The 27,821-nt window shown below is 33.0% G+C and overlaps 3 protein-coding genes across 5 annotated transcripts; 1 reads left to right on the plus strand and 2 right to left on the minus strand.

Moving 5' to 3' along the window:
- Positions 1-8,382, plus strand: LOC114194739 (serine/threonine-protein kinase TOUSLED). 2 transcript variants are annotated; one of them, XM_028085121.1, is made up of 17 exons: positions 1-349; positions 471-716; positions 1,046-1,135; positions 1,352-1,558; positions 2,102-2,152; positions 2,360-2,467; positions 3,370-3,414; positions 3,934-4,046; positions 4,305-4,371; positions 4,927-4,993; positions 5,688-5,782; positions 5,852-6,031; positions 6,370-6,580; positions 6,738-7,002; positions 7,181-7,235; positions 7,367-7,528; positions 8,001-8,382. In XM_028085121.1, exons 2-17 carry the CDS (start codon positions 489-491, stop codon positions 8,094-8,096), a joined length of 2,040 nt encoding a protein of 679 aa, XP_027940922.1. In that variant the 5' UTR covers positions 1-349; positions 471-488; the 3' UTR covers positions 8,097-8,382. The 2 variants fall into 2 exon arrangements, with proteins under 2 accessions (XP_027940922.1, XP_027940923.1); XM_028085122.1 differs by lacking the exon at positions 2,102-2,152 and having other exon boundaries at positions 4-349.
- Positions 8,383-12,673: 4,291 nt separating this feature from the next.
- On the minus strand, positions 12,674-16,676 carry LOC114193047 (lysosomal beta glucosidase-like). 2 transcript variants are annotated; one of them, XM_028082743.1, is made up of 10 exons: positions 16,532-16,676; positions 16,142-16,381; positions 15,757-15,961; positions 15,366-15,456; positions 15,135-15,280; positions 14,542-14,785; positions 14,282-14,386; positions 14,008-14,190; positions 13,720-13,924; positions 12,674-13,308 (listed from the first exon to the last, which is right to left on the minus strand). In XM_028082743.1, the coding sequence occupies exons 1-10, from the start codon at positions 16,650-16,652 to the stop codon at positions 12,824-12,826; spliced, it is 2,025 nt and encodes a 674-aa protein (XP_027938544.1). In that variant the 5' UTR covers positions 16,653-16,676; the 3' UTR covers positions 12,674-12,823. The 2 variants fall into 2 exon arrangements, with proteins under 2 accessions (XP_027938544.1, XP_027938545.1); XM_028082744.1 differs by lacking the exon at positions 16,532-16,676 and having other exon boundaries at positions 15,757-16,006; positions 16,142-16,359.
- A 1,886-nt stretch (positions 16,677-18,562) lies between these two features.
- On the minus strand, positions 18,563-26,569 carry LOC114194658 (abscisic-aldehyde oxidase-like). The gene is made up of 10 exons (XM_028085010.1): positions 26,326-26,569; positions 24,262-25,956; positions 23,340-23,599; positions 23,021-23,230; positions 22,691-22,909; positions 20,780-21,745; positions 20,294-20,389; positions 20,008-20,106; positions 19,431-19,620; positions 18,563-18,978 (listed from the first exon to the last, which is right to left on the minus strand). Exons 1-10 carry the CDS (start codon positions 26,471-26,473, stop codon positions 18,761-18,763), a joined length of 4,101 nt encoding a protein of 1,366 aa, XP_027940811.1. The 5' UTR covers positions 26,474-26,569; the 3' UTR covers positions 18,563-18,760.
- Between the last annotated feature and the right edge of the window lie 1,252 nt (positions 26,570-27,821).

Genomic DNA, 27,821 nt, shown 5'->3' on the forward strand with positions numbered 1-27,821 from the left:
AAGTCACTGAATTACTCTCTACTCTCTCGCCTGTTATTTGCAGTCATGACTTTTTCTTTCACTTCCCCTGTGTTCATTCTTCCCTCCTAATCTTTTGATTCTTTCACCACTTTCCCAAACAGCAAAACCCTAGATTCTCTATTTCGCTTAATTCTCTAGTTCTACACCCAAAAGGCAGAAGATACTCAAAATTTCCCAAAGTTTATTTTTATTTTTTCTATCAATCACATCGCCGTCGCAGTTCTCTGATTACCTTATTTCTTCAACTGTTTCTGCCGTTTTCCCTTTTCATAAACCTCAATTCTTTCACGTGGGTCTGTGGAAAATTGGCATCTTTAGTCACGAATGGGTATGTCCTAGTTCTATTCACCATTTTCCTTTTCCACATTTTTTCCCTAAATCGGTTGAATTTTCAAGGTTGTTGGTTTATCTTGAGTTGAGACGATTTTTTTTTCTTTGTTGCCGAACAGTGTGCAGTTACAGCAACAATGTCAGATGACATGCTCATTCATTTCTCGTCCAACTCTTCAAACCAATCTGATCATTCTCTGCCTACAAAGATTGCAAAGTTGGAAGCTCGTATGGTTGGTAAGGGTTCCTCAACCTCTTCTCAGCAACCAGGTTGGTCCTCTGTGTCTGTTCCTTCAGCTGGGAAATTTGGTCGAGCTGTTGAAAATTCGGCTGAAGCATCCACTTCAAGTGATTCTGATGATGATGTAAGTTTAATCCTCATTCAGTGCGTGGGTTTGGTACTTTGACTGCATTTGTGAGAACTAGTACTTTTAGGTTTGGCTTTTTTCTTTTGTTGCTGGTGGTTTTCAATGTTAATTTTTATAGCTTCTTTTTTGTTTATTTTGGTGGTTTATTGCTTGAGTATTTATCTATGGTTCAATATATAATAGATGTAGGCGGTATGTTTTGTGTTCGTTGCCGCTGTTTCTATGTTGATGATTTAATAATCTGGAAAACCGGTAGATGTAAGGAAACATGTCTCTATGATAACTTCAGTGATTAGATTGTTGGTATCTTTGTTTTTCTGTTCCAGAATGGTGGGGCATTCTTGATACAAGCCAACACATCGAAGCGACAAAAAGTTCAAGAAGATGGCAACACTAGTGTTTTTGAAAGCGTTGAGGTTGGTTTTTATGATCTTTGATTTTATACAATAACTGCATCTGTTGTTGACAATACAGCTACTTAAATTTCATCCTTTATAAAAGCATTGGTGTCATCATCTTCGGTATCTAGTATTTTGGTAACTTTTACAGCCACGCGTAAAATGTGTACATTTTGTCTTAGAAATTGGTCATCTAGTGATTTCTAATCCAACTGAAAATAATTTACATATTAGGTTGTTACTGATGGAAAGCAAACTAGTTTGGATGCCGTGGAGACAAAAATGCACATTGAAATGAATAGAAAGAAACATGGTCGTGGAAGAGGGAGTTCTGGTTCGGGTAGAGGCCGGGGTTCCAGAGTTAATGATCAGACCAAAACACTAATTTCTTCTCCAACTGCTTTGGCTTCAAATGGTCAGATCGACAATGTATACCATAAAGTATGCTCATTGCCATGAATATTTGTTTTTGCAATTGTAATTTTTCAACTGTCCCTATTGGTTTTTTCTAAACTGGTCTTATTAATTATGATCCTATCTGTTGTTTATACATGATTGGAAGCATAGTTGCACACCGTGTCTTCTTTAACTGATATTAATGTAGTTCTGAAGTTTAAACTTCTTGGCTTAAAGGATTACAGCAGGAAGGGTTCATTGTATCATCTATAGTCTGTAGCTGAAAGGAAATTTGATTGCATTGGTTTTGGGTGCCCTTTTTTCTTGCTTGTTTTTTTAATGGTTACTAAGTATCAGTTTAATGTCCTATAAATCACTCTCTGTTTTGTGTAATCTGCAATGCTTATTTGATATTGTTGTCTGGTTGCGTCTTCTTGCCTGTTATGCAAATTGGAATCTTTTCTGATTCCTACGAATGGAAGATTCATAAGTTTAGGAATGTCATATTGCTTAAGCAATTAATTTACATGTTAATAATTTATTTTTCACTCCTCGATTGTACCCTATAGAGCTTATATTTATTTGCAGGGTGGCAAACCCAGTTATCAGTTTCATAGTGATAATTGTGTTTCATTAGAGGTATGGCTTTTGCCTAATTACACTTGTAAAATGTGTGGCTTTATTTTAAAATAAATAGAAGTTTGTATGACTTCTTTCATTTCTACCTCCTTCGACCATATCCATGACATTGATGATACTTTAACTCTTCATTGTTGTTTTATTAAGCTAGCAGAAGCTTGTAATTTTCAAACTTTCTCATTTTATTTCATCTATATCTTAAATTAGGATGAGGTTGCATCTTTGCAAGCTAAAGTTGTTGCTCTGGAGGAGGAATTGCGGAAATCAAAGCAAGAAGCAGTTGATTATCAGAATCTTACTCAACAATTAGAAAAGGTATATGAATGCCATCAGCTTATCACAATCAGAAGGATGTTTTCCGAATCTTGAATTGTACGAGTCTTTTGGGGGGGGGGGGGGATTGACATAAACAGCCTTACCCCTGTAAATTAAGAAGGCTCTTTTAGGCTATAAACACACTTACTTTTGTGCCGAGGTTTCCCTCCCAAATTTAAGCATATCAATACCAAATATGGCACTTAATTTGTTATAAAAATCAATCATATGTCTTACATAAATCTCAGATTCAAAGATAAAGTCCAGACATGAGTATAAAAAATTGATTCATGATACATTTCCACTAGGAGGTAAAGCTGGGCAATTGCTATTATGGCATCTTTCTGTTTTTGGATCTAAGAAAGGTCTTCCTCTTATGTTCAATAAAACGCTGGATTCTACTTTATTTGTTGTTCGTTGAAAAAAAGTTGTTTTGATTGAAATTAGTATGTATTTTTTTTGTTTGGGTCATGCAGATTTGGACTGCTTTGTTGCAATCTCACAGCCAAACCAAAACACAGTTAAATATTCTGTGCAATTGCATTTTATAATAGTACCATAATAGGCTCAGACACAGTTTTTTTCATATACACGTTTTTTAAGAAGGTACAGAGTTTAAAATTTTCTTATCTTTTGGTATTTTGGCCACAGAGATCTAAACTGGGGCTGTTGTTTTCTGAAAAATACTAGATGCTAGTGAAAAGGACCAAATCTGTGATTCTATTTGCAATTTGCATGATTTTGATACCATTGACTAATACTCCCAATTTTAGGGACAAAATAACAAGGAATATATACTGAGTTGCAAAATATATTTTAAACTAAGAGAATTGAGAATTATTGAAGTTGATGTGCTGATTTGTTGTTCTTATTGTGTTATTGCTTGATTTTGGCACATGCAGGAACTGAAGGAGATGACTGATCATGAACAACAAATGAAGCCTAAGGTGTGATATTTTCAGCTTTTTGATTGCAATGAAAGCTTTCTTCTTGAGTCGATCAAAACACTTCATCACTAATTATGTACTTTTATTTGAATAATGAGCACTGGCTGTCCTTACAGTGCATGAAACTGAGTGCAGACACTAAATCTTGTCTGTTTGAATTCTGTATGCAAAAGTGAGCTAGAAATCTTAGACAGCTCCTTGTTGATACACAATAAATGGGGTGATGCCAGGATCTGGCTTCTCTAAAAGCTATTTACTTTAGGGAGTATTGTAAGCATCAAGTAATATGAATCATTGATGAGGAAATCAAGAGTTGATATTAAGTGCAATATATAGTAAATCATGCATGTGTGGGAATATTAAACAATTATTTTTTCAGTAAGATTACTTTTTTAACCTTTACTCACTTTCCTGGAGTTAATCCCCATTACCTCCCCCCCAACGAAATAGTTAATTACCATTCTTTGTATCATGAATCAATTAGGCATCATATTCACATTTGATCTTTCTATTTTGCAGAGAATGAAAGTAATATCTGACTTGTTGATATCCGTATCAAAGGCCGAAAGACAAGAAGCAAGGCTGAAAGTACGGCAAGATTCATTGAGACTTGGAAATGTTGGTGTAATCAGGTAGGCATGGAGCATTTTAAGAAATTACATAATTATCAATCCCGGATAGCAGTGTGGAGCTGCTGACACCAAAACTGCTGCAGCGGGGTAGTTGCTAATGTGAAATTTTAAGAATACAAGTTAATAATTTATAATATACATATATTTAACCAAAACTAGAGGCATTCATATTCTGGCAACAGAAATGAATCTGGGAAATTATATTTCGTATGATCTCTTTTTTACTAAGTTTCTTATTAGTTAAGTAATGAATTGTAGAGCTGGAACTGTCATATCTGAGACCTGGGAAGATGGTCAAGCTTTAAAGGATCTGAATGCCCAGCTTGTATGTCCCATTTCCTTTCTCCTTCTTCATGACTTTTCTTTTTAATTTTTGTACTGGAGATTATTACTGATTGTGATTAGTTTATCAGATTCAACTAGGATTTGTTGTGAGATTTGCTGATTTAGGAATTATTATAACACTTTTTAGGATTCTGGTTCTTTCCTACTTGTCTGTGATCAATATCATTCAATTTGATTGTTTCTGATTGAACGTTTCATATGCAATTAAATTGTCATTATCTGAAGACACTCTCATGTTCAATTGTGCAGTGAAATTACATAGTTTTAAAAAACCCTAGATTATAAATACTACCAAACCTGAACTCATTTGCTTCACTTTAGTGAATAAAATTATAGGATAGTGTTTTTGAAATGTTAAGTGTTTTCCATCTCAGTATCTTTTGGCTATAATAGTGGGTGTATCATGTCAATTTCACGTCAACTTCTATTTTTTATTTTAATTTTATTTTTTGCAATTTAAAGCTTGCCTATGTTGATAGTTTACATTAGTGACCAAGAATTCTTTTTCCTTCTTATTCTTTTGTTTTTTTCGCAGAAACAACTAGTAGAAACAAAGGAGGCAATAGAACGACAGCGCAAATTGTTTAAGAAAAAGCAATCTGGTAAATTCTGTTTCCTTTTCTCTTTCAGCACCTATCCTTGTAATATTGGGGTAGAGAGGTTGATGGGACCAAATTTGGGACAGTTGTTATGACTTCCTCATCCTCCTCTTAGTTTATACCAGCCATTGGTATGAACATTCCATGCATGTTGTTAAATCTCTATGTTAGGTTCTTTGTATATATTGAATTTCAATAACTTCGCTAGATATTATACAAATCATGATAAACCATACGCTCCTTTAGGATGTTGATAGGAACTTGGATATTATGGGTGCTTAAGTCCTTCATCGAGTAGTATGGGATGTCCGGTGATATATTTAAGTGTTTTGTTTCCCCCCTTGATAGCTAGCCTTTGAGGGTGGGTTCCCCAAGTGATTGGTGTAAAGCTGGTTGCCTGTGTCTTAGGGGCAGTGCTATAGTAGGAACTTGGGGTATTATAGAGTGCCTTAAGTCTCATAAAGTAGAATGGAATACTCCGTGGAATATTTAAGTGATTGGTTCTTCCCCCTTAATAGATAGCTTTTGAGGGTGGATTCCCTGAGTGCTGGGGTACCTATCTGATGTTCAAATGGATAGTTTGATATAAAAAGTATCTGTTTCACACAATCACAAATCTCTCGACTATGTATTGTACTATATTACTCTGCTCCCTGTGTTAATAATGTGTTTTGTTGTTCTTCTTCTTTTGTTGAAGATAAGGGTGATGGTACTGATGCAGAGGCTGCATTGCCAGAAGATATTCTAATTCACGATGAAATTTACAAATGTCGATTAGCTAGCCTTAAAAGAGTAAGTTGCTATTTCTGCTGGTCCAACTATTTTCTTTCTTTATGTTTCTAATAGTATGAAAATGTTCAGGAAGAGGAAATTGTTTTACGAGAGAGGGATCGGTATGAAATAGAGAAGGGGAGGTTAATTCGTGAGATGAAACGCATACGGGATGAAGATGGTTCACGGTTTAACAACTTTCAGATTCTAAATCATCGTTATGCCCTTCTTAACCTTCTTGGGAAGGGAGGATTCAGCGAGGTGTACAAGGTCAGATCAGAAATAATAATCATTTGATCATATTGATATTGTTTTATCTGGAAAAATGCTAGCAAGACACTCTCTAAACACACTTCTATAATCTATTTATCATTGGCAAAATGATTAGATATCACAAATTCTGTATCGACATTTAACATTTCCACAAATGATTTTGTACTTTTCAATAAATTTTAACACAAAGTGTCTTGGTATTCTACTCATTTAGCAAATATTATACACGGCTTTCAAAAAACTAAAACCAGTGTCTAGACATTTACATGGCCTACATTTGGCAATTGTAAATAAATACCTTTTTGCAGTGATTTGAAGTAAGAAATTTCCAGCAGGCTTTCGATTTGGTGGACCATAGATATGTTGCTTGCAAACTTCATGGTTTAAATGCTCAATGGAGTGAAGAGAAGAAGCAGAGCTACATACGACATGCAATTCGAGAGTATAATATTCACAAGACTCTTGTACATCGTCACATTGTTCGTTTGTGGGACATCTTTGAGATTGATCAAAACACATTCTGCACCGTTCTAGAGTATTGCAGTGGTATATACTGTTAATTATTTTATGAAGTTCATTATTTTTATTAATTTTGCAGGCTCCAAATATTTCTTTGGATCTTGAACCCGAATGAATTCACTGTCTTTGTTTGATTTCCTGTTTAATCTACCCTTTTGCCCTTGACTTTCCTTAATTCTTTCAGGGAAGGATCTTGATGCTGTTCTTAAAGCAACGCCTATATTATCTGAGAGGGAGGCTAAGGTCATCATAGTTCAGATTTTTCAAGGTCTTGTTTACATGAATAAAAGAACACAGAAGATTATCCATTATGATTTGAAGCCTGGAAATGTTCTTTTTGATGAACTTGGTGTTGCCAAAGTTACTGATTTTGGTCTTAGTAAGATAGTGGAGGATGATGTTGGATCCCAAGGTATGGAACTTACATCCCAGGGAGCTGGAACATATTGGTAAGTGGTGCCAATCTTCGTTAGAATCCAAAATGTGTAGTTCAAATTTGTAGGTTTTAGGCTTCACTCTCCTCAATCTGGCTTAAACTTTGGTTGTCCTTTTTATGTTTATTTTAGATTCCATATTTACTTTGGTAAAACCTCTTTATCCGCTCTTTTTTTTTTTTCCAATTTGCAGGTACTTGCCTCCTGAATGCTTTGAGCTCAGCAAGACACCTCTTATATCATCAAAGGTCAATGACTTTCTAAGTTGTGAATATGTAGATAATTTTTATTTTATATGCAATGCAAACAACCAACTCTTTGAAAATCACGTGACATATTTTTATCATTTGGCTCATATTTTCTGGCATGTGGAAGACAGGTTGATGTCTGGTCTGCTGGTATTTTGTATTATCAAATGCTTTTTGGCCGACGACCTTTCGGGCATCATCAAACTCAAGAGAGAATACTTCGTGAGGACACAATTATTAAGGCTCGAAAGGTTGACTTTCCTTCTAAACCTACCATTTCTAACGAGGCAAAGGTGAGTTGCACCCTTTTACTGATAATTTCTGTCCATAGTTGATTCTCCTTTTTGCCTTGCGTAATTTTTTAAGGGTATTTTTCAAATGAATGCCATGCACTGATTGAGGAATCAGCATTGAGGTGCATTAAAAATCGCAGAAGAATTGTATCATCATATTTCTCAATAAAACTTCTCTTTTAACTTCTTAGCTTGCACATTTGCCTTCATTTTGTTCTATTATTCAGTGATGAACACAACACAACTATGCTTCTTCTAAGGTTGTATGTATGTTATGTTCATTTTCACAAAACAAAATATTCAAACATGACCCCAAGGAACTAGGAAGGTTGTGGTTTCCTTTGAAGACCTCAATGCATACACTTTCTTATATCCGGTTTGCTGTAGAAAGATTATAGTATCATGTACCTACTATCTACAATACTGTCCAACCTGACAATAGTCTGTACTGTATCTACACCTTTTCTGTCAGGATTTTATCCGACGGTGTCTAACATATAACCAGGCTGAGAGACCAGATGTGTTGACCATTGCTCAAGACCCATATCTCACTTTCTCAAAGAAGTAAATGGCATTCATTATTCAGACTCCACAAAGTAAGGTTGGAAGATCTCATCTTATAATGTCAGTTACTGGTTCTGTTAAATTTTGTATAGGTTGTAAAGATTTTGTAACCTTATCAACGAGGCAGAGAAGGGGTTTTCCCCAGTCTGAAAGAAAGTTGTATTGTTTTCATACATCATATTTTGGTTTAAGATATGGGGGGAGCAAATGGATGTGTATTTGTTTTTGACCTTCAAAAGGGTCAGGAAGTATACAGGAAAGTGATAAAAGCTTTTTTTATTTTTTTGACATTTTGCTCCCCAATATAGAATTTTACTGCAGTTTTTGGTGGCTTCTTTATCCTTTTGGTTTTCTTACTATCTAAAAGAAAACAAAAGAATGTGGGGGCATAATGATTCCTGAAGATTCTGATAGCTCTTTTAGGATTTGATTAGATGGGATGACGAAAATCTTAAAAGAAAAATTGACGAGTTGTTAGCTAACTTATAAAGAAAAATTACACAAAAAGAAATGGTTTTTAAAATCAAATTTAGGTCTATTGGGTAGATTACAGGGAAGATGGCGTTCATATCTTAAAACATTTCGTTTTAAGTTAAATATGTGAAATTAATTTAATTTTTCGAAATATTTATATTCCCTTTAAATTAAACTATTTGTCATTTGTTACTCGGTTAGAAAAGAATATTTATAAAAATATTTACCGGAGAATGAAAATTTATAGATTTTGATGCCAAAAGCTTTTAATAACTGGAAATTAGGAAAATCAAGGTTCCATAATTTTTTTTTTTATAACTGATTGTGTTGAGAGTTTATTTCTTATAAATATTTGAATATTTATAAATATCTATATCAGTGGAAATATGTGTATGTGTATATTTTTTTTTTCATTATAACAAAAGTTAAAAACAATTTTATTATAATTATTAAAACCAAAACAGTATTAGATTTCATATGTTCATAAAAAATAATTACAAAATAGATAATTTTGTCATACATAATTTTTTTATTATAAGTAATTGAGTTTTAAAAAATTAACTATAAATTTTATAGGATAAAATAAGAAATGAGGTATAATAAAATAGAATTGACAATAACATGTGTATACTAATGTAAAATGTTTAAAAAAAATCCTTTATATTAATGAGTATAAATATTTAAACAATTACATTTTTTTTTTGAAGTTTGTCATATCTAAATGATTTTTAATAATGAAAATTTTTATATAAGATGACACTTATAATTGTATACGTATCAAAATTTGTGTTTTTTACGTTATTAATAGGTGGGTGAGTTTAAATACGAAATATTTTTTAATTAAATTCATTTTAAGAGTGATTTTAATTCATTCAGGATATGTGTATGTGTAAGAATAAGGGTGTAGTTAGCAGATAGAGTTGAGTCTTTATATTTAATTGGGCTATCTGTGGGCTAAACGAGTTATTAGTTTAAAAACAATGGGAAAGATGAAAGTGAAACTTAGAGAAAAAACAGGTGTAACTCGAAATCTTCTTTGATGTCCTCTCCAACAAAATTTGAACAGAAACATTTATAACTTTCATTCTTCTTTCATCGTTTCTTCTCCCTTACCCGTGAAAAAGCACCAAATCTCCTTCTTTTCCCCAATTGAGATTTTCTTCCATACTTTCATTCAAAAAGAAAGCTAAAGCATAAGTCGGAGGTATCCTTGCTTAGGGTAAACTTCTTTCTTCTTTTCTTCTATTCTTACATCTCTTCAAAGACTTGCATGCAAGTGTCTGGGGTTTCAGAAGATTCGCGAGAAATTGATTATATGTTTTGTTTTGGTGGTGATTGATGTTTAGCGAATTGGTTTGGATTGATTTAGAAGCTGGCGAGGGTGTGTGCTTAACATATCCTTACCATTTTAGTTCCGTGGGGTACAAGAAACTTAAGGTGTGGGAAACTAATTCAATTTTGAAAGTTGATTTCAATAAAATTAGGGTAGGAAATTAGAGGCAACTCGATGCATCTTTGATACTTGAAATAACATGTCAGAAATATTGGATTGGTTTTGGTTTTCTGAAGGAAATTATATTATTTATAAAGTTAGAAGTACATATCGTGATTTTTGGATGATGTTGGGATCTTTGCATATGAATGAGAGGGGGGGACCTTGTAGAGTTGGAATGGTAACTTATTGCGGTTGAAATTTCTTGGTGATTAAGTTGCTGTACTAGATTGCCTTTTGCTCGGTAAATTACATGGGTGTGAATGAAATTTTGAGTGAGGAGTGTATATAGAAATTGTTTTGATAAGTTAAATTGGGTTCTTTTTATTTGTTAAAATGATATGTTACAAAATTATAAAATTTGGGGCATTGAGATTGAATAGAAACTGAAGTTATGTTTTGAAGTGATCTTGGTTATGGTTGAAGATGAAAGTTGGAAAAACTTTCATCATTAGTTATGTTTCAAATGGTAGTATAGTCTTTCAAAAGTAATTGAGTCTTATATATATATATATATATATATATATATATATATATATATATATATTGTTTGAATGTTTTTATTTATTTTGTAAACACCTAGTTGGATAAATTTAATTGAATAATGATTATACATTACATTTTAAAAAATCTTAGAAATGTTTTATTACTTTAAATATGCTAGATTATCTTGTATAGTTAATAATTATGATTTCCTCTCCTTTTATTTTGTGGTATATTGGAATTATGATTTTAGGAATTTTAACTTTTAAATATGCATATCTGTTTTTTTATTTAATGGTTCAGTTCGTGGGATCTTTACATAGTAAATTTAAATAAACTTCATTTAATAATTTAGTTTCATTTTTAAAACCGACATATTTTTTTAGATTGAGATAGATGATATTAGAGATTTTTTTTAATCATATAGACCCGTTTTACATTTATCACTTGCTTTTACTTTCTTACTAAAATATCAATTACTTTGTTAATTTTTTTAACAGTATAAATTTTTAGTTACAAGACAAATACTTGAATTTGACTAAGTTATTTTAAAAAAATCTAGTTCAGTTGGTTGAAGGATGTAAGTGAATTGTTCTAAACTGTCCTAGAATTTGACTACTCCTTCTAAATACTTTTTTGAACTAAATTAGAACTTGATCTAACATAAATACTTCACAGGTATGATTTTTATTTTTCAATCTGGTTTTTAATTTATTTATTTTTTAAATTATTTTCAATAAATTTTGCTTCATTGTGTGTCTTGTGCCTATTTTGGGAGACTGGCAGTGCTGGCTTACATATTTGATTGATTTATTTATGTCTTTTTTTCAGACTTGATTAACGATTTAAAGTTTGAACTGCGTGAACGGTAGGGAAGAGACTGAAAATTGTATAAATTGAGCCACCGAGAGAACATATGTTTTGTCATGGTCTGTAAAAGTAATGTTTGGTCAGTGGAGGTAACGCCCGAGCGCATATTAGTCTTCAGTTTTTTACTAGTTTACAACTTTGAGATGCTTTGTGATTAAAAATGATCTATCAAATTTTGTATCTACGGTTGGAGTAAGCACGGTGGTTAGAGCAGTGTCTGATACATAATGATAGGGGTTGGGGGTTTTCTTTTTACTTCATCATTAGTTTGGAATTTGATGAATACGCGTTTTTCATTGTAGAAAGAACAAAGAAGAGAAATTGAACAAGAATAAGATAAGTTAGCAAAGGGGTTCTTTCTTGTTTCCTTTCTTTTTTCGTTTTTCTTTCTTTTTTCTTGCTTGTTTTCTCGCTTTCTTATTTGCTTTCGTTTCTTATTTTTTTTTCTTATTTCTTTTTGTCTTTTTTGTTTGCTTTCTTTCATGTTTGCTTACTTTTTTGTTTCTTTCTTCTTTTGTTTCTTTTTCTTTCTTGTTTCTTTTCTCTTTCTTTTTTGGTTTCTTACTTGCTTGTTTGCTTCCTTTTTTGATTTCTTTGTTTCCTTTCTTACTTTCTTGTTTCGTTCTTTATTGTTTTTTTGCTTGCTTTCTTGCATTTTTCTTTCTTTACTGTGTTGCTTTATTTTAATGTTTTTTCTTGGTTTCCTGGATTTTTGCTTTCTTTCTTGCTTCCTTTCTTTCTTAGTTCTTTCTTTTTTTCTTGGTAGATATATCACGACATGCATTTCCAGGAAACAAAGAATGTGGTGATTCCTCCTAGAGAGCTCGTCTTTTAGGGACGTGGCACTTTAGCAAACATTTAGTGGTAATTTATGTTAGAACCCTTAACAAATTTTGAGGATTTTGGTTTCTTACACCTCCATTCAATTTTGTATGCCTGTAATTAACGAATTCATTATGCACTTTATTCATATGATCTTCCTCCTCCAATTGGTTTGGTATCTCAGATATGTTGTGCAATAGTAATCCTTGATCCCACATTTTATTAATCATTTGCTGCCATTAACCTCTACCGAAAATTGCAAGATTTTCTATACATGTTAAAATTGTGATGAGCAGTTGTGTCTCCTAGGTTTTCTTCTTCTTAGAACACTGAACCTTAAATCTGTTAAGTTAAAAAATCACAGCTATTTATTTATTTATTTGTTTCATCTCTATCCTTAGCAATCAACACTATTATTTAATTATCCGAACACACTAGAATGTTAAATTCAGAACAGTAAATTTTATTTTAAATGACAGGCTTCTCTTTTAGTGCTAAGTTTCTCTAAGGTTTTCATTACAAACATACACGTTGCGAATCTCCTTGCTGAAAAGGAACAGTGAGACCGAGTAGTAATCTCAAATATTGTTTTAGTGCTTGGTGGGGTTTGTAGTTAACCCAAATCCAAATGGAAATAGAGGATCATAATTTTTATCACCAACATTCATTGGAAGTTGGTTAACTGTCTTGAACCATGTTCTTGCCAGCTTGCCAGTGAATCCATAATCACCAAATAGAAGATCAGCGACACCCTGGCCTTCGGTTCCTGGAAGCCATGCAGCCACAAGAGCGTCTATTTTTGATAGATAAGGCTGAATCACTACTGGACGGCCAGTGATTAGAACTACCAGGCATTGGATATATTCACATACATTGGTAATGGTGCTTGGACCTGGCTCAGGTATAGTTAGATTTAAGCTATCACCAAATGTTTCTGCATAAGGGAGTTCCCCTACAATGACTATGGCATAAGAAAAGTTGTTAGACTTGACAAAGGCGGGGTCAGGACTTTCCTCGTAGAAAACTTTAGTAGCAGGATCAATTGTTTGTTTTACAGCATCAAGAACTGTTGTACCTGTTAGGAAAATGATATTTTTTGTCAGATAAACCTAACTTATCCTACAAAAAGAAAACCGTAATCAGACATCCAAGTTGCAGTGTGTTTGAATGTTTTACATCCTAATCCATGCAGTTTTTAGATGGTTCAGAGTTAATGTTTTGGCCAAATTACATTGACACCAGTGGTTTTTTGAAACTTCACACCACACTCTTACCTTTTTAACACCCAAAGTAACCCTTGTTGATTATTTGAAACACATTACATTGTATACCTAGGCCCTCTTACCCAAAAGAATATATTACATTGTTATCCTTGTAATAGGTTACTCTATGCATTGAAAATCAAGGTTATGCCAATTTTTGAAGAAACAGAAAGGAGATGAAGAGTTTATTTTGTCCTACACCAAAATTAACTGCGGTGGCTTACCAACTGTGAGATTATTGCCACCAAGCCCCTGCCAGGTAATTGTCCATCCTCCACATTGATAACCCAAGTTGTCAGCATGAGTTCCTGCCACCAGTATATTTGCAGCTTTCTTGGGAAGGGGAAGTAGAGGATTCTCAGCAGATTTACCATTCTTTAGCAACACAAGAGATTTCCTTACAGCTTCCCTTGCTAACAGTCTATGCTCCTGTTCAAGGTACAGTAGTTCATAAAAAATAAAAACTCTTTTCATTTGAAAGATATTAAAAGTGCATCCTTCTGGAAATATACCTCACTACCAAGTTGATTCACCAGGCTTGGATCAGCAAGTGGATTCTCAAATAGGCCCATGACAAATTTTACTCTTAAGATTCTTTCCACAGCATCATCAATCCTACTTTCAGGGATAATATCGTTCTTTACTTGATAATGCAGCACATCAATGAATTCAGTGAAATTAAAAGGAACCATGATCTGTAAAATAATGTAAATGTAGTAATAAAATGAAAAGTCATGATAATAAATTTCAGTCACAAAAGTCATCAAATTTCTTTGTTTTGTTTACCATATCAATTCCAGCACCAACACCAGCTTGAATAGAGTATGAATAGTTAGAATGAGGAGGAGAAGTAATTTTGTCAATGCCTAGCCAATCTGATATGACAAAACCCTGCTAAATGCCAAAAGGATTACATCACAAACTGCATGTTTACTCAAAAAAGAAACTTGAAAAACCAAAACCGCATGTAATCTAAATTAAAAGAACCCAAAATTCCCCTTCAATTGCTTTGTTAGAGAACTAATCAAATAAGCTTTATTTGTTACCCTGAAATTCAGTTTGTTCTTGAGGTAATCAGTGACAAGAAAATGATTAGCATGCATCTTCTTGCCATTCCAGCTAGAGTAGGAGACCATTACTGTTGAAACCCCCTTGACAATGGAGTCATGATATGCAGGCATGTGAATGTTAAGCAAACCTCTATAATTGATCAAAGTATTGTTCTCGTTAATGCCCCTGGATGTGCCACCATCTCCTACATAATGCTTAGCACAAGCCGCAACCTTGTTCCTGTGTCAAATTAATTAAAATGTTGAAACAATATTCAAGTTTAATAATGTGACCCTTTTTCCAAAACTCACAAAATTTTACACAGAAATTTCAGAACCCAAAATCTCAAAGAAAATTGCATAAAAACAAATAAATACAATACAATGCTATTGCATTAAAAACACAACATAATTTACAAATACAGCAAATCTTCTAACGACAATAAATTATAAACAAGAGGTGAGAAGGAACTGAGTGATTATTACCATCCAACATATGTGCATGGAACTATGGAAATATTTAAAAAGTTAAGGATGACCAATTAATCTAATGGTTCACACTGAACTCAAGCTCCTGTTAAGAATCTTACTTTCCAGCAACATAGGGAACCCCCTTTATGGAATTTCCACTGATGTCTCCTTGCAAACCAGGAATAATTTCAGTCATTGCTTCAACAATCTTAGGGTCTTCACTGTAGCTTTCATAGCAACGCCCCCATCTAGGATCTCTGCACACCTATGGAAGAAAAAGGCTACCAACATATTAGGACAAAGTGTTAAACTTTTACTTGATCTAAAAGGAACGGAATCATCAACATTACCGCAATGCATGGAGCAAAAACATACTGAATTCCAGTAGCTCTAACTTCAAGGGCAGTTGCATCTCCAATCTTCTTTATCAGCACTGGATCCCTATTAGCATTATATAATTAGGTTATGCACTCAGTTATGCAGCAAGGTCAGATAAAAATGAAATTGTAGCTCATTTTAAAGATCTAAAAGGTCTGAATAATAAAATCCTATAGTTCAATTAGGTTTATCATTGAATGGAGGATAATATTTGAAGGGTGTGGTGAAAATGTCAACATGTTGAAATATGTCTTTGAACTGCACACGACACCATTAACATTTGAAAACCTAGGTCCTCAAATTACAAACAGAACATAACAAAAGAAAATGACCATGATTACTCATTAAGCAATGCATACTTGCCTGGTAACTCCTAGCCCAACATTATGAGGAAAGATGGTGGCCTTGTAGACATTGTTATGGCCATGAACTGCATCTATGCCATAAATCATAGGAATCCCAAGGCGTGTAGACAAAGATCCATTCTGAATTCCATTCACCATTTGGATCCAAGTCTCAGCAGATGCATTTGTTTCTGGAACACTGCCTCCCCCACTCAGCACACTCCCTGCCCATCAATCATCACATCACATTTCTTTCTAATGTCACCTCCCTAATTGCAAACACGATTATACCCATTGTATCAAACAAATCATACACTTGTATAAGGAAAAGAAAAACATTACTAACTACAATGCATAGTGTAGTAGCATATAAGGTACTAGTTTTGGTCTGGGTGAGAGCTTACCAATGAAGTACTTCTTCATCACTTCAGGGGTGGCAATACTTCGTTCAATCTGCACCATTTGACCTATCTTCTCCTCCAGGGTCATCCGCTGCAGCAAGTCCTTGATTCTAACATCCAGTGACTGTGTTGGGTCTTTGTACTTCAAGTATTCTGCTTGTGAAACAGAAACTAGGCAACAAAACACCAGAACAACCAAAAGGGGTGCTGAAATTGCCCCCATTTCAACACTTGAAGTTGAACCTATATGTAATTTTCATGTAGTGAGATATTTTCACAATAGCCATCAGGTATGAATTCCATTATTTGACATGAATATCAAGCAAGAGAAAAGCAAGTAACTTTCAAAACACATGAAATGAGAGCATAGTTAATGGCATTAAGAAAGGTTACCTCTACTCCAGGTACTGAAGTGAAGAAGTTGAATGCAGATAACAGAGTGGGTTTGAGAGTGAGGTGTTTTAGTGCGTATTGTGTACTTCCGAGGATAAATTATCATGGGCTCAGGAATCATATAGTCACATAAATTTGATATTTATTTTTTATGATACTTAGCTAAATGTTATTAACATAAACTCTCAAATATATCATTCTTTCTATCCTAAAATAGTAGTAGTTTTATTTTTCTAACCTTCAAAATTAACTTATATTCCCATTTTCAATAAAATATTAATTTTATTTCTCAATGTTTGTGTTTTTTTTAAAAATAATTTACTTAGACAATGAGATTATTTTAATAAAATTGTTTCTATAAAATACGCATATTTATTGTTATTCTTGAAATATTTTAAACTGCTATTATTGTAGACTGAGAGTGTATAGAAATAGTAATATTAACATAATGGATCACTTAATAATTTAATAATTTTTCGAGACTAAAATTTTGTTTGGTTTACGAGATTGAATAATTTTTGTGTAACTAGAAGTAAGATAAGATAATTTGATTTAGGGAGTCAAGAAGAAAAATAATTTTGAAATTGATAAAAATCAATATTTATTTCTCATTTATTTATTTATTTCTCTTCTTTTTACACTTTGCTTAGTCCAAAAATTTTAATTTCTCTTTCATTTATTTATTTATCTACTTTTACTTATTTTTTTATTTGCATATGATTTTTTTTTTCTGTCTGTAAAAGATGTAAAAGAGGCAAATGAGAGGAAGTGATATTGCAGAGCAGCTGTGAGTGATTGATTGCAGTACAATTACAGGCTGTGTTTCTGATACTACGCCAATCATATTATTCCGATCTTAACTACTCACAGTAAGTACAACATAAAAATGGTACTTTTTATGAAAATAATTTCGGTCGAATGTTTTAATCTATTTTTAATCTATTATTTCAATTATTATTAAATAATTATATCACATTATTAAAAAAATATTAAAATAGATAATTTAATGATATTATTTTAATCATTATTAAATAATTATATCATATTATTAAAAAAAAATTAAAATAGATAATTTAATGATGATTGAAATAATAAAATTAAAAGTTGATTAGTTGAAATATCATTGTCCAATAATCTTTCTTGTTTCAACTAATATTTATTATTTAATTATGAATAGTGTCACACGTTAAACGTCATTAACAACTCATCTCAACTAAACTCACATTCTAACAATATTTGCATGCTTATATCGCAATTCTTTTATTCGTAATAACATAAAAGTATGCAATAAACATATTCTTTTAAAATTATCATAAAAAGCTCACAAAAAAATGATTATATTTATAAAATTAACTGCTTTCAATAAAAATATTTATAACATCGATGAGTTTTGAATATATGATAATTTAAATAGTTTAATTTGTAATATCTGTTCAAAATAAGTTAAAAAAATTTAAATACACCTTTTAGATTAGTGTATAAACTTACTTAAATTTTAAAAATGAAAATTTCATTAACTAAAAACTTGAAAACTACCCTATCACATAATTTAGATTTAAATAATTAAAAATATAACCAAACCATAGATCTAGGGTGAATTCGATTTGAATCCCCATATTTGAGATAAAAATTGGATAAAAGGATGTTTAAAGTATGTGAATATTATGTAATATTTTATATATTACTCTTTAAACATCTAATATAAACTAAAAGAAACACTATCTTTACTAGCATTTGACACATTGCTTATCATTTATATGCAGCATCTATATTCAAATTAATATGGATGAATCTCATCATGCAGAATTTGGTGAACTTGGTACATGTGATAAAAAGTTAGTCCTTACAAAATAACATATTGCAGAATAATCTTTTTGTCCGCAAATGTGTTTCTTTTAACAAACAGACCGTTTCTCAAATAAAATTACTTTCAACATAAATTAGTTTTTATAAATTAAAACATGTTCATGTTGATAGTAAAGTAAGATGAACACCACTTTAAGCACTTTATGGATAACTAAAGAACATTACTGTCCAGAAATACCTTATTCTTATTAGCCAGTGTTTCTTATTGTAAACACATGAAAAAATTGGAAGTTTTGCACTAGCATCATCATCATGTAAAAAAAAAATAATAAAAGTTCAACTTATTTTAATTTTTTACCAGAAAGACTGAAAATTGGATAGAACAAAATCATTCTGCTAACTAATCTAGGCCAGTGAACAGTATTATGTTCTTCCCATTTTCCATTTCAAGTATCTTTCAACATTGTCAAGTCCACAGAGTGCCTTCACCACAGGCATGGTAGCAGGGACCTCCAACTGAAATGTTGAATCTTCTCCATCTTGGTTGCTCCATGAAAGAAGCTGTTTCCTTGCTTCTTTCACTGCTGCTCTTGTGGCACAGTGAATTGAAGCTGCTAGAAGTAATGGTGGCTCCCCAGATGCTGCAGCAACAAATTTTCAATATTTTTCATTTTAGATTTTCAAACAGGATTAGGTGAAGCTTTCTCAATCTTATTAGCATTCTAACATAAAAATAAGCTGCAACATGCCTACAAGTTATAACCACAATTTCCCCCCAAACTATTATGCAGAAGAAATTGAATTGATTGTTTCTGTTCCATCATCCACTTCCACCATAGCTTTGATACCGAACCTTTTTTTTGTTTCCTGTTCTAGAAGTATTACTATAACATACATCTCATATTCAAGCCACTACACTAATTAAATAGTTAGTTTAAGCCACAGAAAGTATATAGTTAACAAATATTTCCTCACTTCATCCCAATATTTTGGAATTGATAGATAGAATAAACCTGTTATGAATCAATGGAAGATGATACAAAATTCATGACAAGTGATGTGCACACAAAGATTTTTTGTGACTAAGTCATACCTTTTGAAGAGAGAACTCGATGCTGGTTGTGACCACTGTTGAGGATTTGAACATTAAACTGTAATGGTATAGTGTCTACTGTAGGGATTTTGTAGTTCCAAGTGCCGTCTTGCAACACCAAACCATCAAGATTTGTTTGGTATTCTTCAAGCATGAAATACCCCAATCCCTGGACAAAAGCTCCTTCAATCTGCAGGATGTGTGATTATATAATCAGGAGAATACATATACATAGTTGAATAACTGTACAGTATTTGTAACTTGATAGAGACCATAAACATTCCAAGACCTCCAACTAAAATCTCAAGCTCTTTGGTTGAGTTGGTTCTTAACAAGATGTTTTTAGCTAAGGGAATCAAAGCCTCTTGGTTCTTAACAAGATATCAGAAAGTTATGAGGAGTTGATTCGTGTCTTTTCCATTTCTAATAATTGATGTAATTTATTAGTAAGGAATAGTGTGCCAGTTCTTAGTCTCTCCTTGACCCGCAGAGGGCCTTTATTGGACCTCAAACTATTGTATTGTTTTATTCCTTGATTAGAGTTGAGTCTGCATGACAAAATATGCAGTGAGCTTACCTGTCCTAAATCCACAGCAGGGTTGAGACTCTGTCCACAATCATAAATAATATCTGTTTGCAAAAATCTGGTTTCACCACTCAGAATATCTATTTCCACCTGAGAAATAATTTGCATCATTTAAAATATCAGTACAAGATAAGTTGTCTCGATTACTTCTATAACATGGCTTATGTGAAAATATGACATTTGTGCTTACATTCAAGAGAAGTAACTATCAGTGAACTTGAAAAATATCAGTTAGATTTGAAATGTGCATAGAAAACCAAAAGTAAAACCAACGTACCTCACTTATTGCAGCACCATAATTAAGGTAGCTCATGGAACTCATGCTGGGTACATAAAATGCAGATGCTGATAAGTTCACAGCTTGCATGTATGCCTGTATTTCAATAAATTGTCAGCAATGTGGCAATTAATATTTATGCTTATGGACTAGGAAAGTAAGAAGAAATTCTCTACACTCAATTCCATTTACACAGTTTACTCCCCTAATATTTTCTTAATTGAAAGGAGTTTATGATCCCATAAAATCTGAGAACACTAGGTACTTACAAGACCATATAATACATCTTATGCACAATTACAAATACCAATATACATTCATTGATGTAAATTAAAATAAAAAAACATATTTCTAAACCTCACACCAAACAGTAGTTAAATTCAAGCATAAATAATCTGTCAATGTGGATCATAAAGACAAAAACAGTTAAGATGATCAGAAAGAGAATTCCTTGAGAGGAAAACCTATGAATGTTACAGTAGCTACCTGAAGAATAAGGGTCTCCCAGTTGATAGAGCCCATTTCCTTCTGCAGGTTTTCCTTAAGAGGCTTTAGCCTCTCTACCAAAATATCACAGCAAAGCCTAACTGCTTCACAGCTTGATTCTGATGTAGTGCTCCCAGCAGTGAATCCTCCTTGAATCAAGCTCACAGTATCAGCTTGTATAACCCGTATTTTGTCCAAGAGACCTCCAATTCCATCACATTGAATAGCTCCAAGAGCATATGCAGCCATCTGTTTCACCTTCGTCCAGAGACCCTGACCCACTTCAATTCCTCCAACTTCAACAACGATAGACCCGTCTGAAAAAATACTTACTTTTCCAGGAGTCGGTCTTTGCATCAATTGAATCACAACTGGTACTCGACAGATTCCCCTTTTCTTCCATGTGTTAATCCTGTTAAACTCTTCCACCATTTTGGTTCTCTGGTCATAGTTTGCAGAAACAGCTAACTCATTCCATATTATAGGCAAGGTATAGTCATTAGGTTCACCATGAGAGTACTCATAGAATGACTGAAGACTATTGTATGTGTGAAGATTAATGCTTCTGACGGAGTCTACATCCTTTGAAAGTGTAGCTGCTACATTTTCTATAATAGCTTCAGCAATAAATGATCCCTGCACTTCCCCGGGACCTCTCATAGCAGATCTACTGGGATGGTTTGTTCTGCATACCTTTATATCACAAGCTAGCGTACCCCAATCATACTTTTTTAGTGCACAAACTACATTATGTGGAATTACTGCACTTATATCCACGTATATCCCTGCATTTACCAGAATTTGAAGTTCGAGTGCCGTAATCTTACCATCATTTCTAAATCCTACACTGTATGTTATCTTCATAGGATGCCTTCCTCCAGCCATTATCATATCTGTCTTTCGATTTAGATATATTCTAACTGGGCGCTGTAATTTATGTGCGGCCAGTGCACATGATGTGGCAACCTGCAAGATCCAATTGTTAGTACTATACACAATGCAGACACATAAACTTTTGTATGTAAGAGAAACTTTGAGTGAATTAGTAAGGAAGTGGGGTAGCTACTGTTAAAAAAATAAGAGAGAAACAGTTGTACATTACTTAGAAATTTTGTAAAAATGAGAACCTGGACCTCAGGCTCAGTGGAAGGAGATTTCCCTGGGTAAGGATACTATACTTCCTATTTGGTAATAAAGATTTCATTGCATCCTTTGTTCTTGGTTACTTAGGAATAAGTTTGGGGGAAGTAGCTATAATTCCTAACAACCAAGCAGTATTTGGACATGAAATTTCCATAGGCCATAGATTCAAATTTGAAAAAAACCTCTCTGCTTGTGATGGTAAGGCTGCATACAAATAAGCCTTTTTAGTCTTTGGTAGTGAATTTACCCTAATAATTTGTGCAGAAATAAATGATAGAATCCTTGTTTATCTTAAAAACAACAAAAAGAACATATTATGTATATTATGTACATTGCCTATTCAATGAAATACATTTAACACTCCCCCTCCAGCTATTGTATATAAATCACACGCACTAAGCTTATTGCAAATATAATCGATTCTAGGACTCTCATATTGATTTGGTGAAGAAATTTGTCAATTGATCATTGGAGTTATAACAAATTGAGTAGTAATGTCTTCAAATAAACCTTTTAACGGATGAAGTGACAATACATTCCAATATGTTTGATCATCTCGTGGAACAGTAGATTTGAGAAAATATAAAGGGCAACTTAGTTATCACAAATGAGAGACATTCGAGTAACCTTCCTGAATCTTAGTTCTTTAGGTAAATATTTGAGCTTTTGCATTAGAATCCATAGGTGTGCCAAGGGGCTTGGAATTCAATGAAAAAATGACAGGCATAAAATAAAAAATTATATTTTCAAAAAATTATAAATACTTACAGGTATGGCTTTTATGGACTTTCCACCAAAACCACCCCCAACTCTTCTTGTAATTACACGAACATTACTTTCTGGAATGCCTAGGCATCTTGCTATAACAGAATGCGTATTCTCAGGGCATTGGTTTGAAGAGTAAACCGTAATGCAATTATCTTCATCTGGAACAGCAAGTGCAGTTTGTGGCTCCATATAAAAATAGTATTGAGACCCAAGTTTCATCTGTATTTCACATATTTTATTCAGCATAACCATTTAAACACTAATTATTCAGGAGCAAACTTCCACATTGCACAGGAAACAAAGGAGATAAATAAATAAATTCTGATGTACCTCAGCAGAAACAATCTTGTGATCTGCTTCAGCCATTCCTTTTGATATATCACCAACATGTTTTGGAGAGACAATAGGAGGAACTTCGAAAAAGCTAGATCTTTCAACAGCATCTTCAACGGATAGAATTGGCAGTTCAAGATTTTCAGTATCATAATCAACAACAGCTGAGTTTGCAGCCATATCTGCAACTTTCTGGGTATCTGCAACCTAAAGAAGACATTCCATGACTAAAATGGTAGTATTATCATATCCATCTACAAAGAAATGAAAAATAAGCTCATACATTGTTGGATCACAATAGGGATTAAGAACTCACAACAAAGGCAAGGCGTTCACCAACACATCGGGCTTCTTCCTCTGCAAATAGAGGTTCAATCCCAAACATAGTCTTAGATCCAATGTTTTCCCCGCCATTGGGAATGTCTTTACTTGAAATGATATCCCTTACACTATCCAGTTGCAACTCAGGCGTGAGTTTTATACTCCTTACCCTTGCTAAAGGTTTAGCACTATAAATGTATGCTCCATGTAAGCAATTTGATGGTGATGGAATGTCATCCACGAACACAGCCTCACCTATATTTGATTATTCACAAGTATGTACTTGTTACGGAACATAAATTTAAATAACTAAACATGAAAGGCATAATTCACAGGCATCAAACAGCATAAAACAAGACACATACAAACTAGTTTGTGACTATGAAAGTGAACTTTTGATCATAGTTAAAAGGAAACCAGAAACTTCAAGATGCAAAAATATGGATGCCGAAATTCATCAGAATCAAAAGCATTTGGAGGAAGTTTTTATGACCTGGAAATTGGACCTTTTAGCATTGTTATCTCCACAATAGTTATAAGGTAACTGGAGACTATAAGAGGCAAATATGGATACCCAATTCATCAGAACCAAGACCATGGAGAACGGTTATTTTTTTAACTTACTGATTTTGAGAGTCTTATCCATTTATAGGACCAAAAGAGGCTCAGATGTATACAAATTAACCATCATAAGCAGAGAGGCTGTTTCCAAGACATAAAATTTCATCACCAGGGTCACAAGCTTATAATCTTATGATAGCACTAAGGACCATTTTATAGGAAATGAAATTTAATACAAAAAGGCACCAACTTTGTTGGGTAAATGTTCTAGTTTACTGCCCTGAAACGTTGATAGAAATGCAAAGAAAAGACAGCAGTGTGTGAATCAACTTAAAACTTAATGATAGAAAACACACCTGAAGCTTGTAGTTCAGCTCCAGATTTTACGATTGGCTCACCAACAGGACGATGCTCACAACCTGCTTCAAGGACTTGTTTACCAGATGTAAGTAAAGTTGGAACTTTGTCATGAAGTACCTTCTTCTGACTGACTTTTAATTCAAAATCACGAGCAAAAGGATTATTATTATTTCCATTCAAATAACCATTACTTATTCTTTCAGGATTGTCAATAAGAGGGTTAAAGAACTGAAAAATAAAACCAGCAGCCAAACTTGAACGATAAGCTGTTATTGCGTTATCATCTTGAGATGCAATAGTGGCTGTAATCAAGTTGACAGCATCGTACAGAACGCTAGCACTTAAAATTTTTCCAGCCAGAAATTCCTCAACTTTATTCCCTCTGATTGCATGTTTCCTCCCGTAAACACCAAAAGACAACCTACAAGTATCTATCACAGTTCCACCAGAATCCTTGCATGGAGACACCTTAACCAGGAAAGCAGCATTTAAGTAGGGAAGGGCATTTCCAAGGGGCCGGGGAGATACTCGATATGTTTCAAAGAGGAATCTACTTCTTGGTTCTGAGGATTCACTTTGATTGAGTTCCAAACTAGGAATTTTAATGCTTAAAAGCACACTTTCCAAAGCTAACGGTGGTCTTTCCAGAAATTCTTCCAGTGTCAGCCACTCAAATTGTGTGCCAGTCATAATGTGAACCATTGCATCTGCAGCAAGAAGTATTACAGTAATATCTGAGGGAAAATTATTCCTTTGTGCCATGACTAAATTACCACCTACACTAGCTGTGTTCCTAATAAATCCAGAGGCAACTTTGCTCATATGATCAGCAATCTTTTCAAGTATCATTACATAATCTGAGAGAAAGTCACATCTGATATTTTCCCTCAGTGCATCAATAGCTTTAGATATTGTCACTGCTGCTCCAATTTCAATCCCTGTTCGGTCCTTTCTGATCATTGAAAGCTCAGAAATTCCCCTTAGATCAATGTAATAATCATAGTCTTCTTTATCTCTGTAATATCCCATACCCGTATTACTAACTACAATTTTCATCCGTGTTCCATTGGAATTGTTTAAATTTAATGAACTCTGAAGCTCAGTTAGACTAATAGGTCGATGCCAACTGTGCTTCTCAGAAGCCAAGAACACATCATGCTTGATTTCCTTCAAAAACGTAGGAAATCTACTACTCAACTGATTACGATCATATCGAGGCAACCTACTAACCTTTAAATCCTTGTTCTCTCCCTTTCTCCAAAACGAGTTAAACCCCAAATCCTCCATATCAACATCAGCTGCAAAGCTTTTGCAGACATCAGCAATTGGTCTGTACCCAGTACAGCGGCAAAGATTCCCTGCAATAGCCTTCTCAGCCTCACTAACAGTTACCTTTGAGAAGCCATCTGGTGGCTCTGCACGATCGGTCTTTTCAGCATTGACAAGAGTTCCAAAGAGGGAAACACACATTCCAGGAGTACAAAAGCCACATTGAGTGGCATGGAATCCTGCAAATCTTTCATGAATTGGGTGGAATCCTTCTTTAGAATTTCCAATTCCTTCACTAGTTGTTATTGAGCAGCCATGTATGCTGCAAAGTAGTGTGAGACAAGAGCTCGCTGTAAAATCCTCAACTTGCTCAAGCACAGGATCGTATCTTGAGATTAAAACTACACAAGCACCACAACCCCCTGAAACCAACCATTTCAAAACATCAAGTACCAAGTTGAAAAATAAAATTAGGACTACTTAAAGCCAACACCTTCTCCTCCTTCATCTGCATGAGTAGACCACTAGAAAAATAAGACGAAAATGAAAACCACAGTTGTCCGAGATTAATCTCACAGAGTAAAAAAAAGGGAAAAGATGAATCCCTACAGTAAATACCAAGCTTACTGAAATTGAAAGGCAAAAGCAAAAAATAAAAAAGATCGGAAATTCAAAAACACCCATGAAGGGGAACAACTATAAAAACTAATTCAGCAATGAAACAAACGAATCAACAATCTCCAAAAGATATAAAAATGGTTGAACACAAAGAAAGACAGTCATGCATGTACCTTCACCACAGCCAAGCTTGACACTCTTGAAACGAGTGTGAGTACGCAAGAATTGGAGTAAAGTGGTCGACGGGTGAACATGGGAGAGCTCAAACCTCTCACCATTAACACCAAAAACCAAACTTGTTGGAGTCTTCTGCGGTTCCATAATTTCAGGTGCTGGTGTTTCAGTTTTCAGTAACAGAAGAGAAGAGAAGCTTAAACTATTACAGTGTCTGCGTATGTCGTGCGAGTAAACATTCCGAGGTGATCAACCTTTCTTTTATAACATAATCAACTATTGAGAGTGACGTGACAACATTGGATTTTTCATTATGATGCCCTGTTTTTTTTTTCATTAAATAAATTTTAAATATGTCTTAAAATTAAAATTAAGTATTTTTCATTCGCTATCCGTTAAATATTTTCATTTAAAATATTTTTTATTTTTTTCTAGATTTGATTTTGTATATCATAAGATTTTTTTTAATTAATTAATTTTTTCAATGTTATTCAATTTCTTGAACTAGAGGTGTTCGTGAGTTGAATTACGTCAAATTTAAATAAATTTATTATTCAACCCATAAAAAAAATATTGACCGGTATACTTCTTTTTAATGTTAAATTGTTTCTAACCAAACAAACTTGTTCTTAAACGAGTTGGATTAGGTTCAATCAATTAAGTTGAAAATTTGGACCTTTTAAGTATTATCCTAATTAGAAGAAATAGCGCAATATATATTAAAGTTTGTTTAAGATTTCAATAATAAATCAAGTTATGATAATTTAGTTCAAATTAATAGAAAATAAAAATAAAACAAAGTGTGTGTGCATAACAAGTATTAAAATGAGTATAGAAGGACTCATTCAATTTATTACATTAAATTTAATTTAATCATAAATGAAACTCAACTCAATTTATTTAAATTGATTGAGTAATTAAATAGCTCGACAGATAAATATTTTTATTACTAATTAATTATTTTTCGCTCTTTCTAAAGGAGTTAAGCGTTAACAACTACAAAGGTATTAAAAAAATAATAATAAACTTAACAGTAAACAAAAGACAAAATAATAAAATTATATAATAATATATTTATACTAGAGTGGAAATATTTTAAACATTTATTGAAAACTTAATTAAAAATATTAATATTCATAAAGTATTTAAAACTTAAATAAATTTTATTCTTTTAAAGATACTATATTATTATTAATTTTGAATTAAATTTTGAACCTCATTGCTATTCGACTAAGTAAAGATGTTATTATCTTAGTAACTTTTTTTTAATTTAAGTTGAAAGAAATTTTAAATTTAAATTCTATTTTTGGTATAATAACTTTTTCAAAATTTTGTAATAAATTACATGAAATTATAGTTTATTGTAAAAATAATTTTAAAATTACGCACAAGTTTTTTTTATTAATGATCCATATTTTTATCTTATTTATTCAAAATTAGAAAAGAAATTAGTTTAGTATGAATTAAATATAATCAATCAAAGTGTAAGTATGTT

The sequence above is a fragment of the Vigna unguiculata genome, chromosome 8, assembly GCF_004118075.2.
Source record: "Vigna unguiculata cultivar IT97K-499-35 chromosome 8, ASM411807v1, whole genome shotgun sequence".
Lineage (NCBI taxonomy): Eukaryota > Viridiplantae > Streptophyta > Magnoliopsida > Fabales > Fabaceae > Vigna > Vigna unguiculata.

Bases quoted from the DNA above. Each gene is read 5' to 3' on its own strand.
- LOC114194658 (XM_028085010.1), bottom strand. From the start codon at position 26,473: ATGGAACCGCAGAAGACTCCAACAAGTTTGGTTTTTGGTGTTAATGGT. The intron at 20,390-20,779 runs GTAGCTACTGTA...ATTGAAATACAG, and splicing joins GGGAGACCCTTATTCTTCAG to GCATACATGCAAGCTGTGAA. The intron at 20,107-20,293 runs GTACGTTGGTTT...ATTATTTCTCAG, and splicing joins ATGGTGCTGCAATAAGTGAG to GTGGAAATAGATATTCTGAG.
- LOC114194739 (XM_028085121.1), top strand. From the start codon at position 489: ATGTCAGATGACATGCTCATTCATTTCTCGTCCAACTCTTCAAACCAA. The intron at 4,372-4,926 runs GTATGTCCCATT...TTTTTTTCGCAG, and splicing joins AGGATCTGAATGCCCAGCTT to AAACAACTAGTAGAAACAAA. The intron at 7,236-7,366 runs GTCAATGACTTT...TGTGGAAGACAG, and splicing joins CACCTCTTATATCATCAAAG to GTTGATGTCTGGTCTGCTGG.
- LOC114193047 (XM_028082743.1), bottom strand. From the start codon at position 16,652: ATGATTCCTGAGCCCATGATAATTTATCCTCGGAAGTACACAATACGC. The intron at 13,925-14,007 runs GTATATTTCCAG...TACCTTGAACAG, and splicing joins TGAATCAACTTGGTAGTGAG to GAGCATAGACTGTTAGCAAG. The intron at 13,309-13,719 runs GTAAGCCACCGC...TTTTCCTAACAG, and splicing joins TGGCAATAATCTCACAGTTG to GTACAACAGTTCTTGATGCT.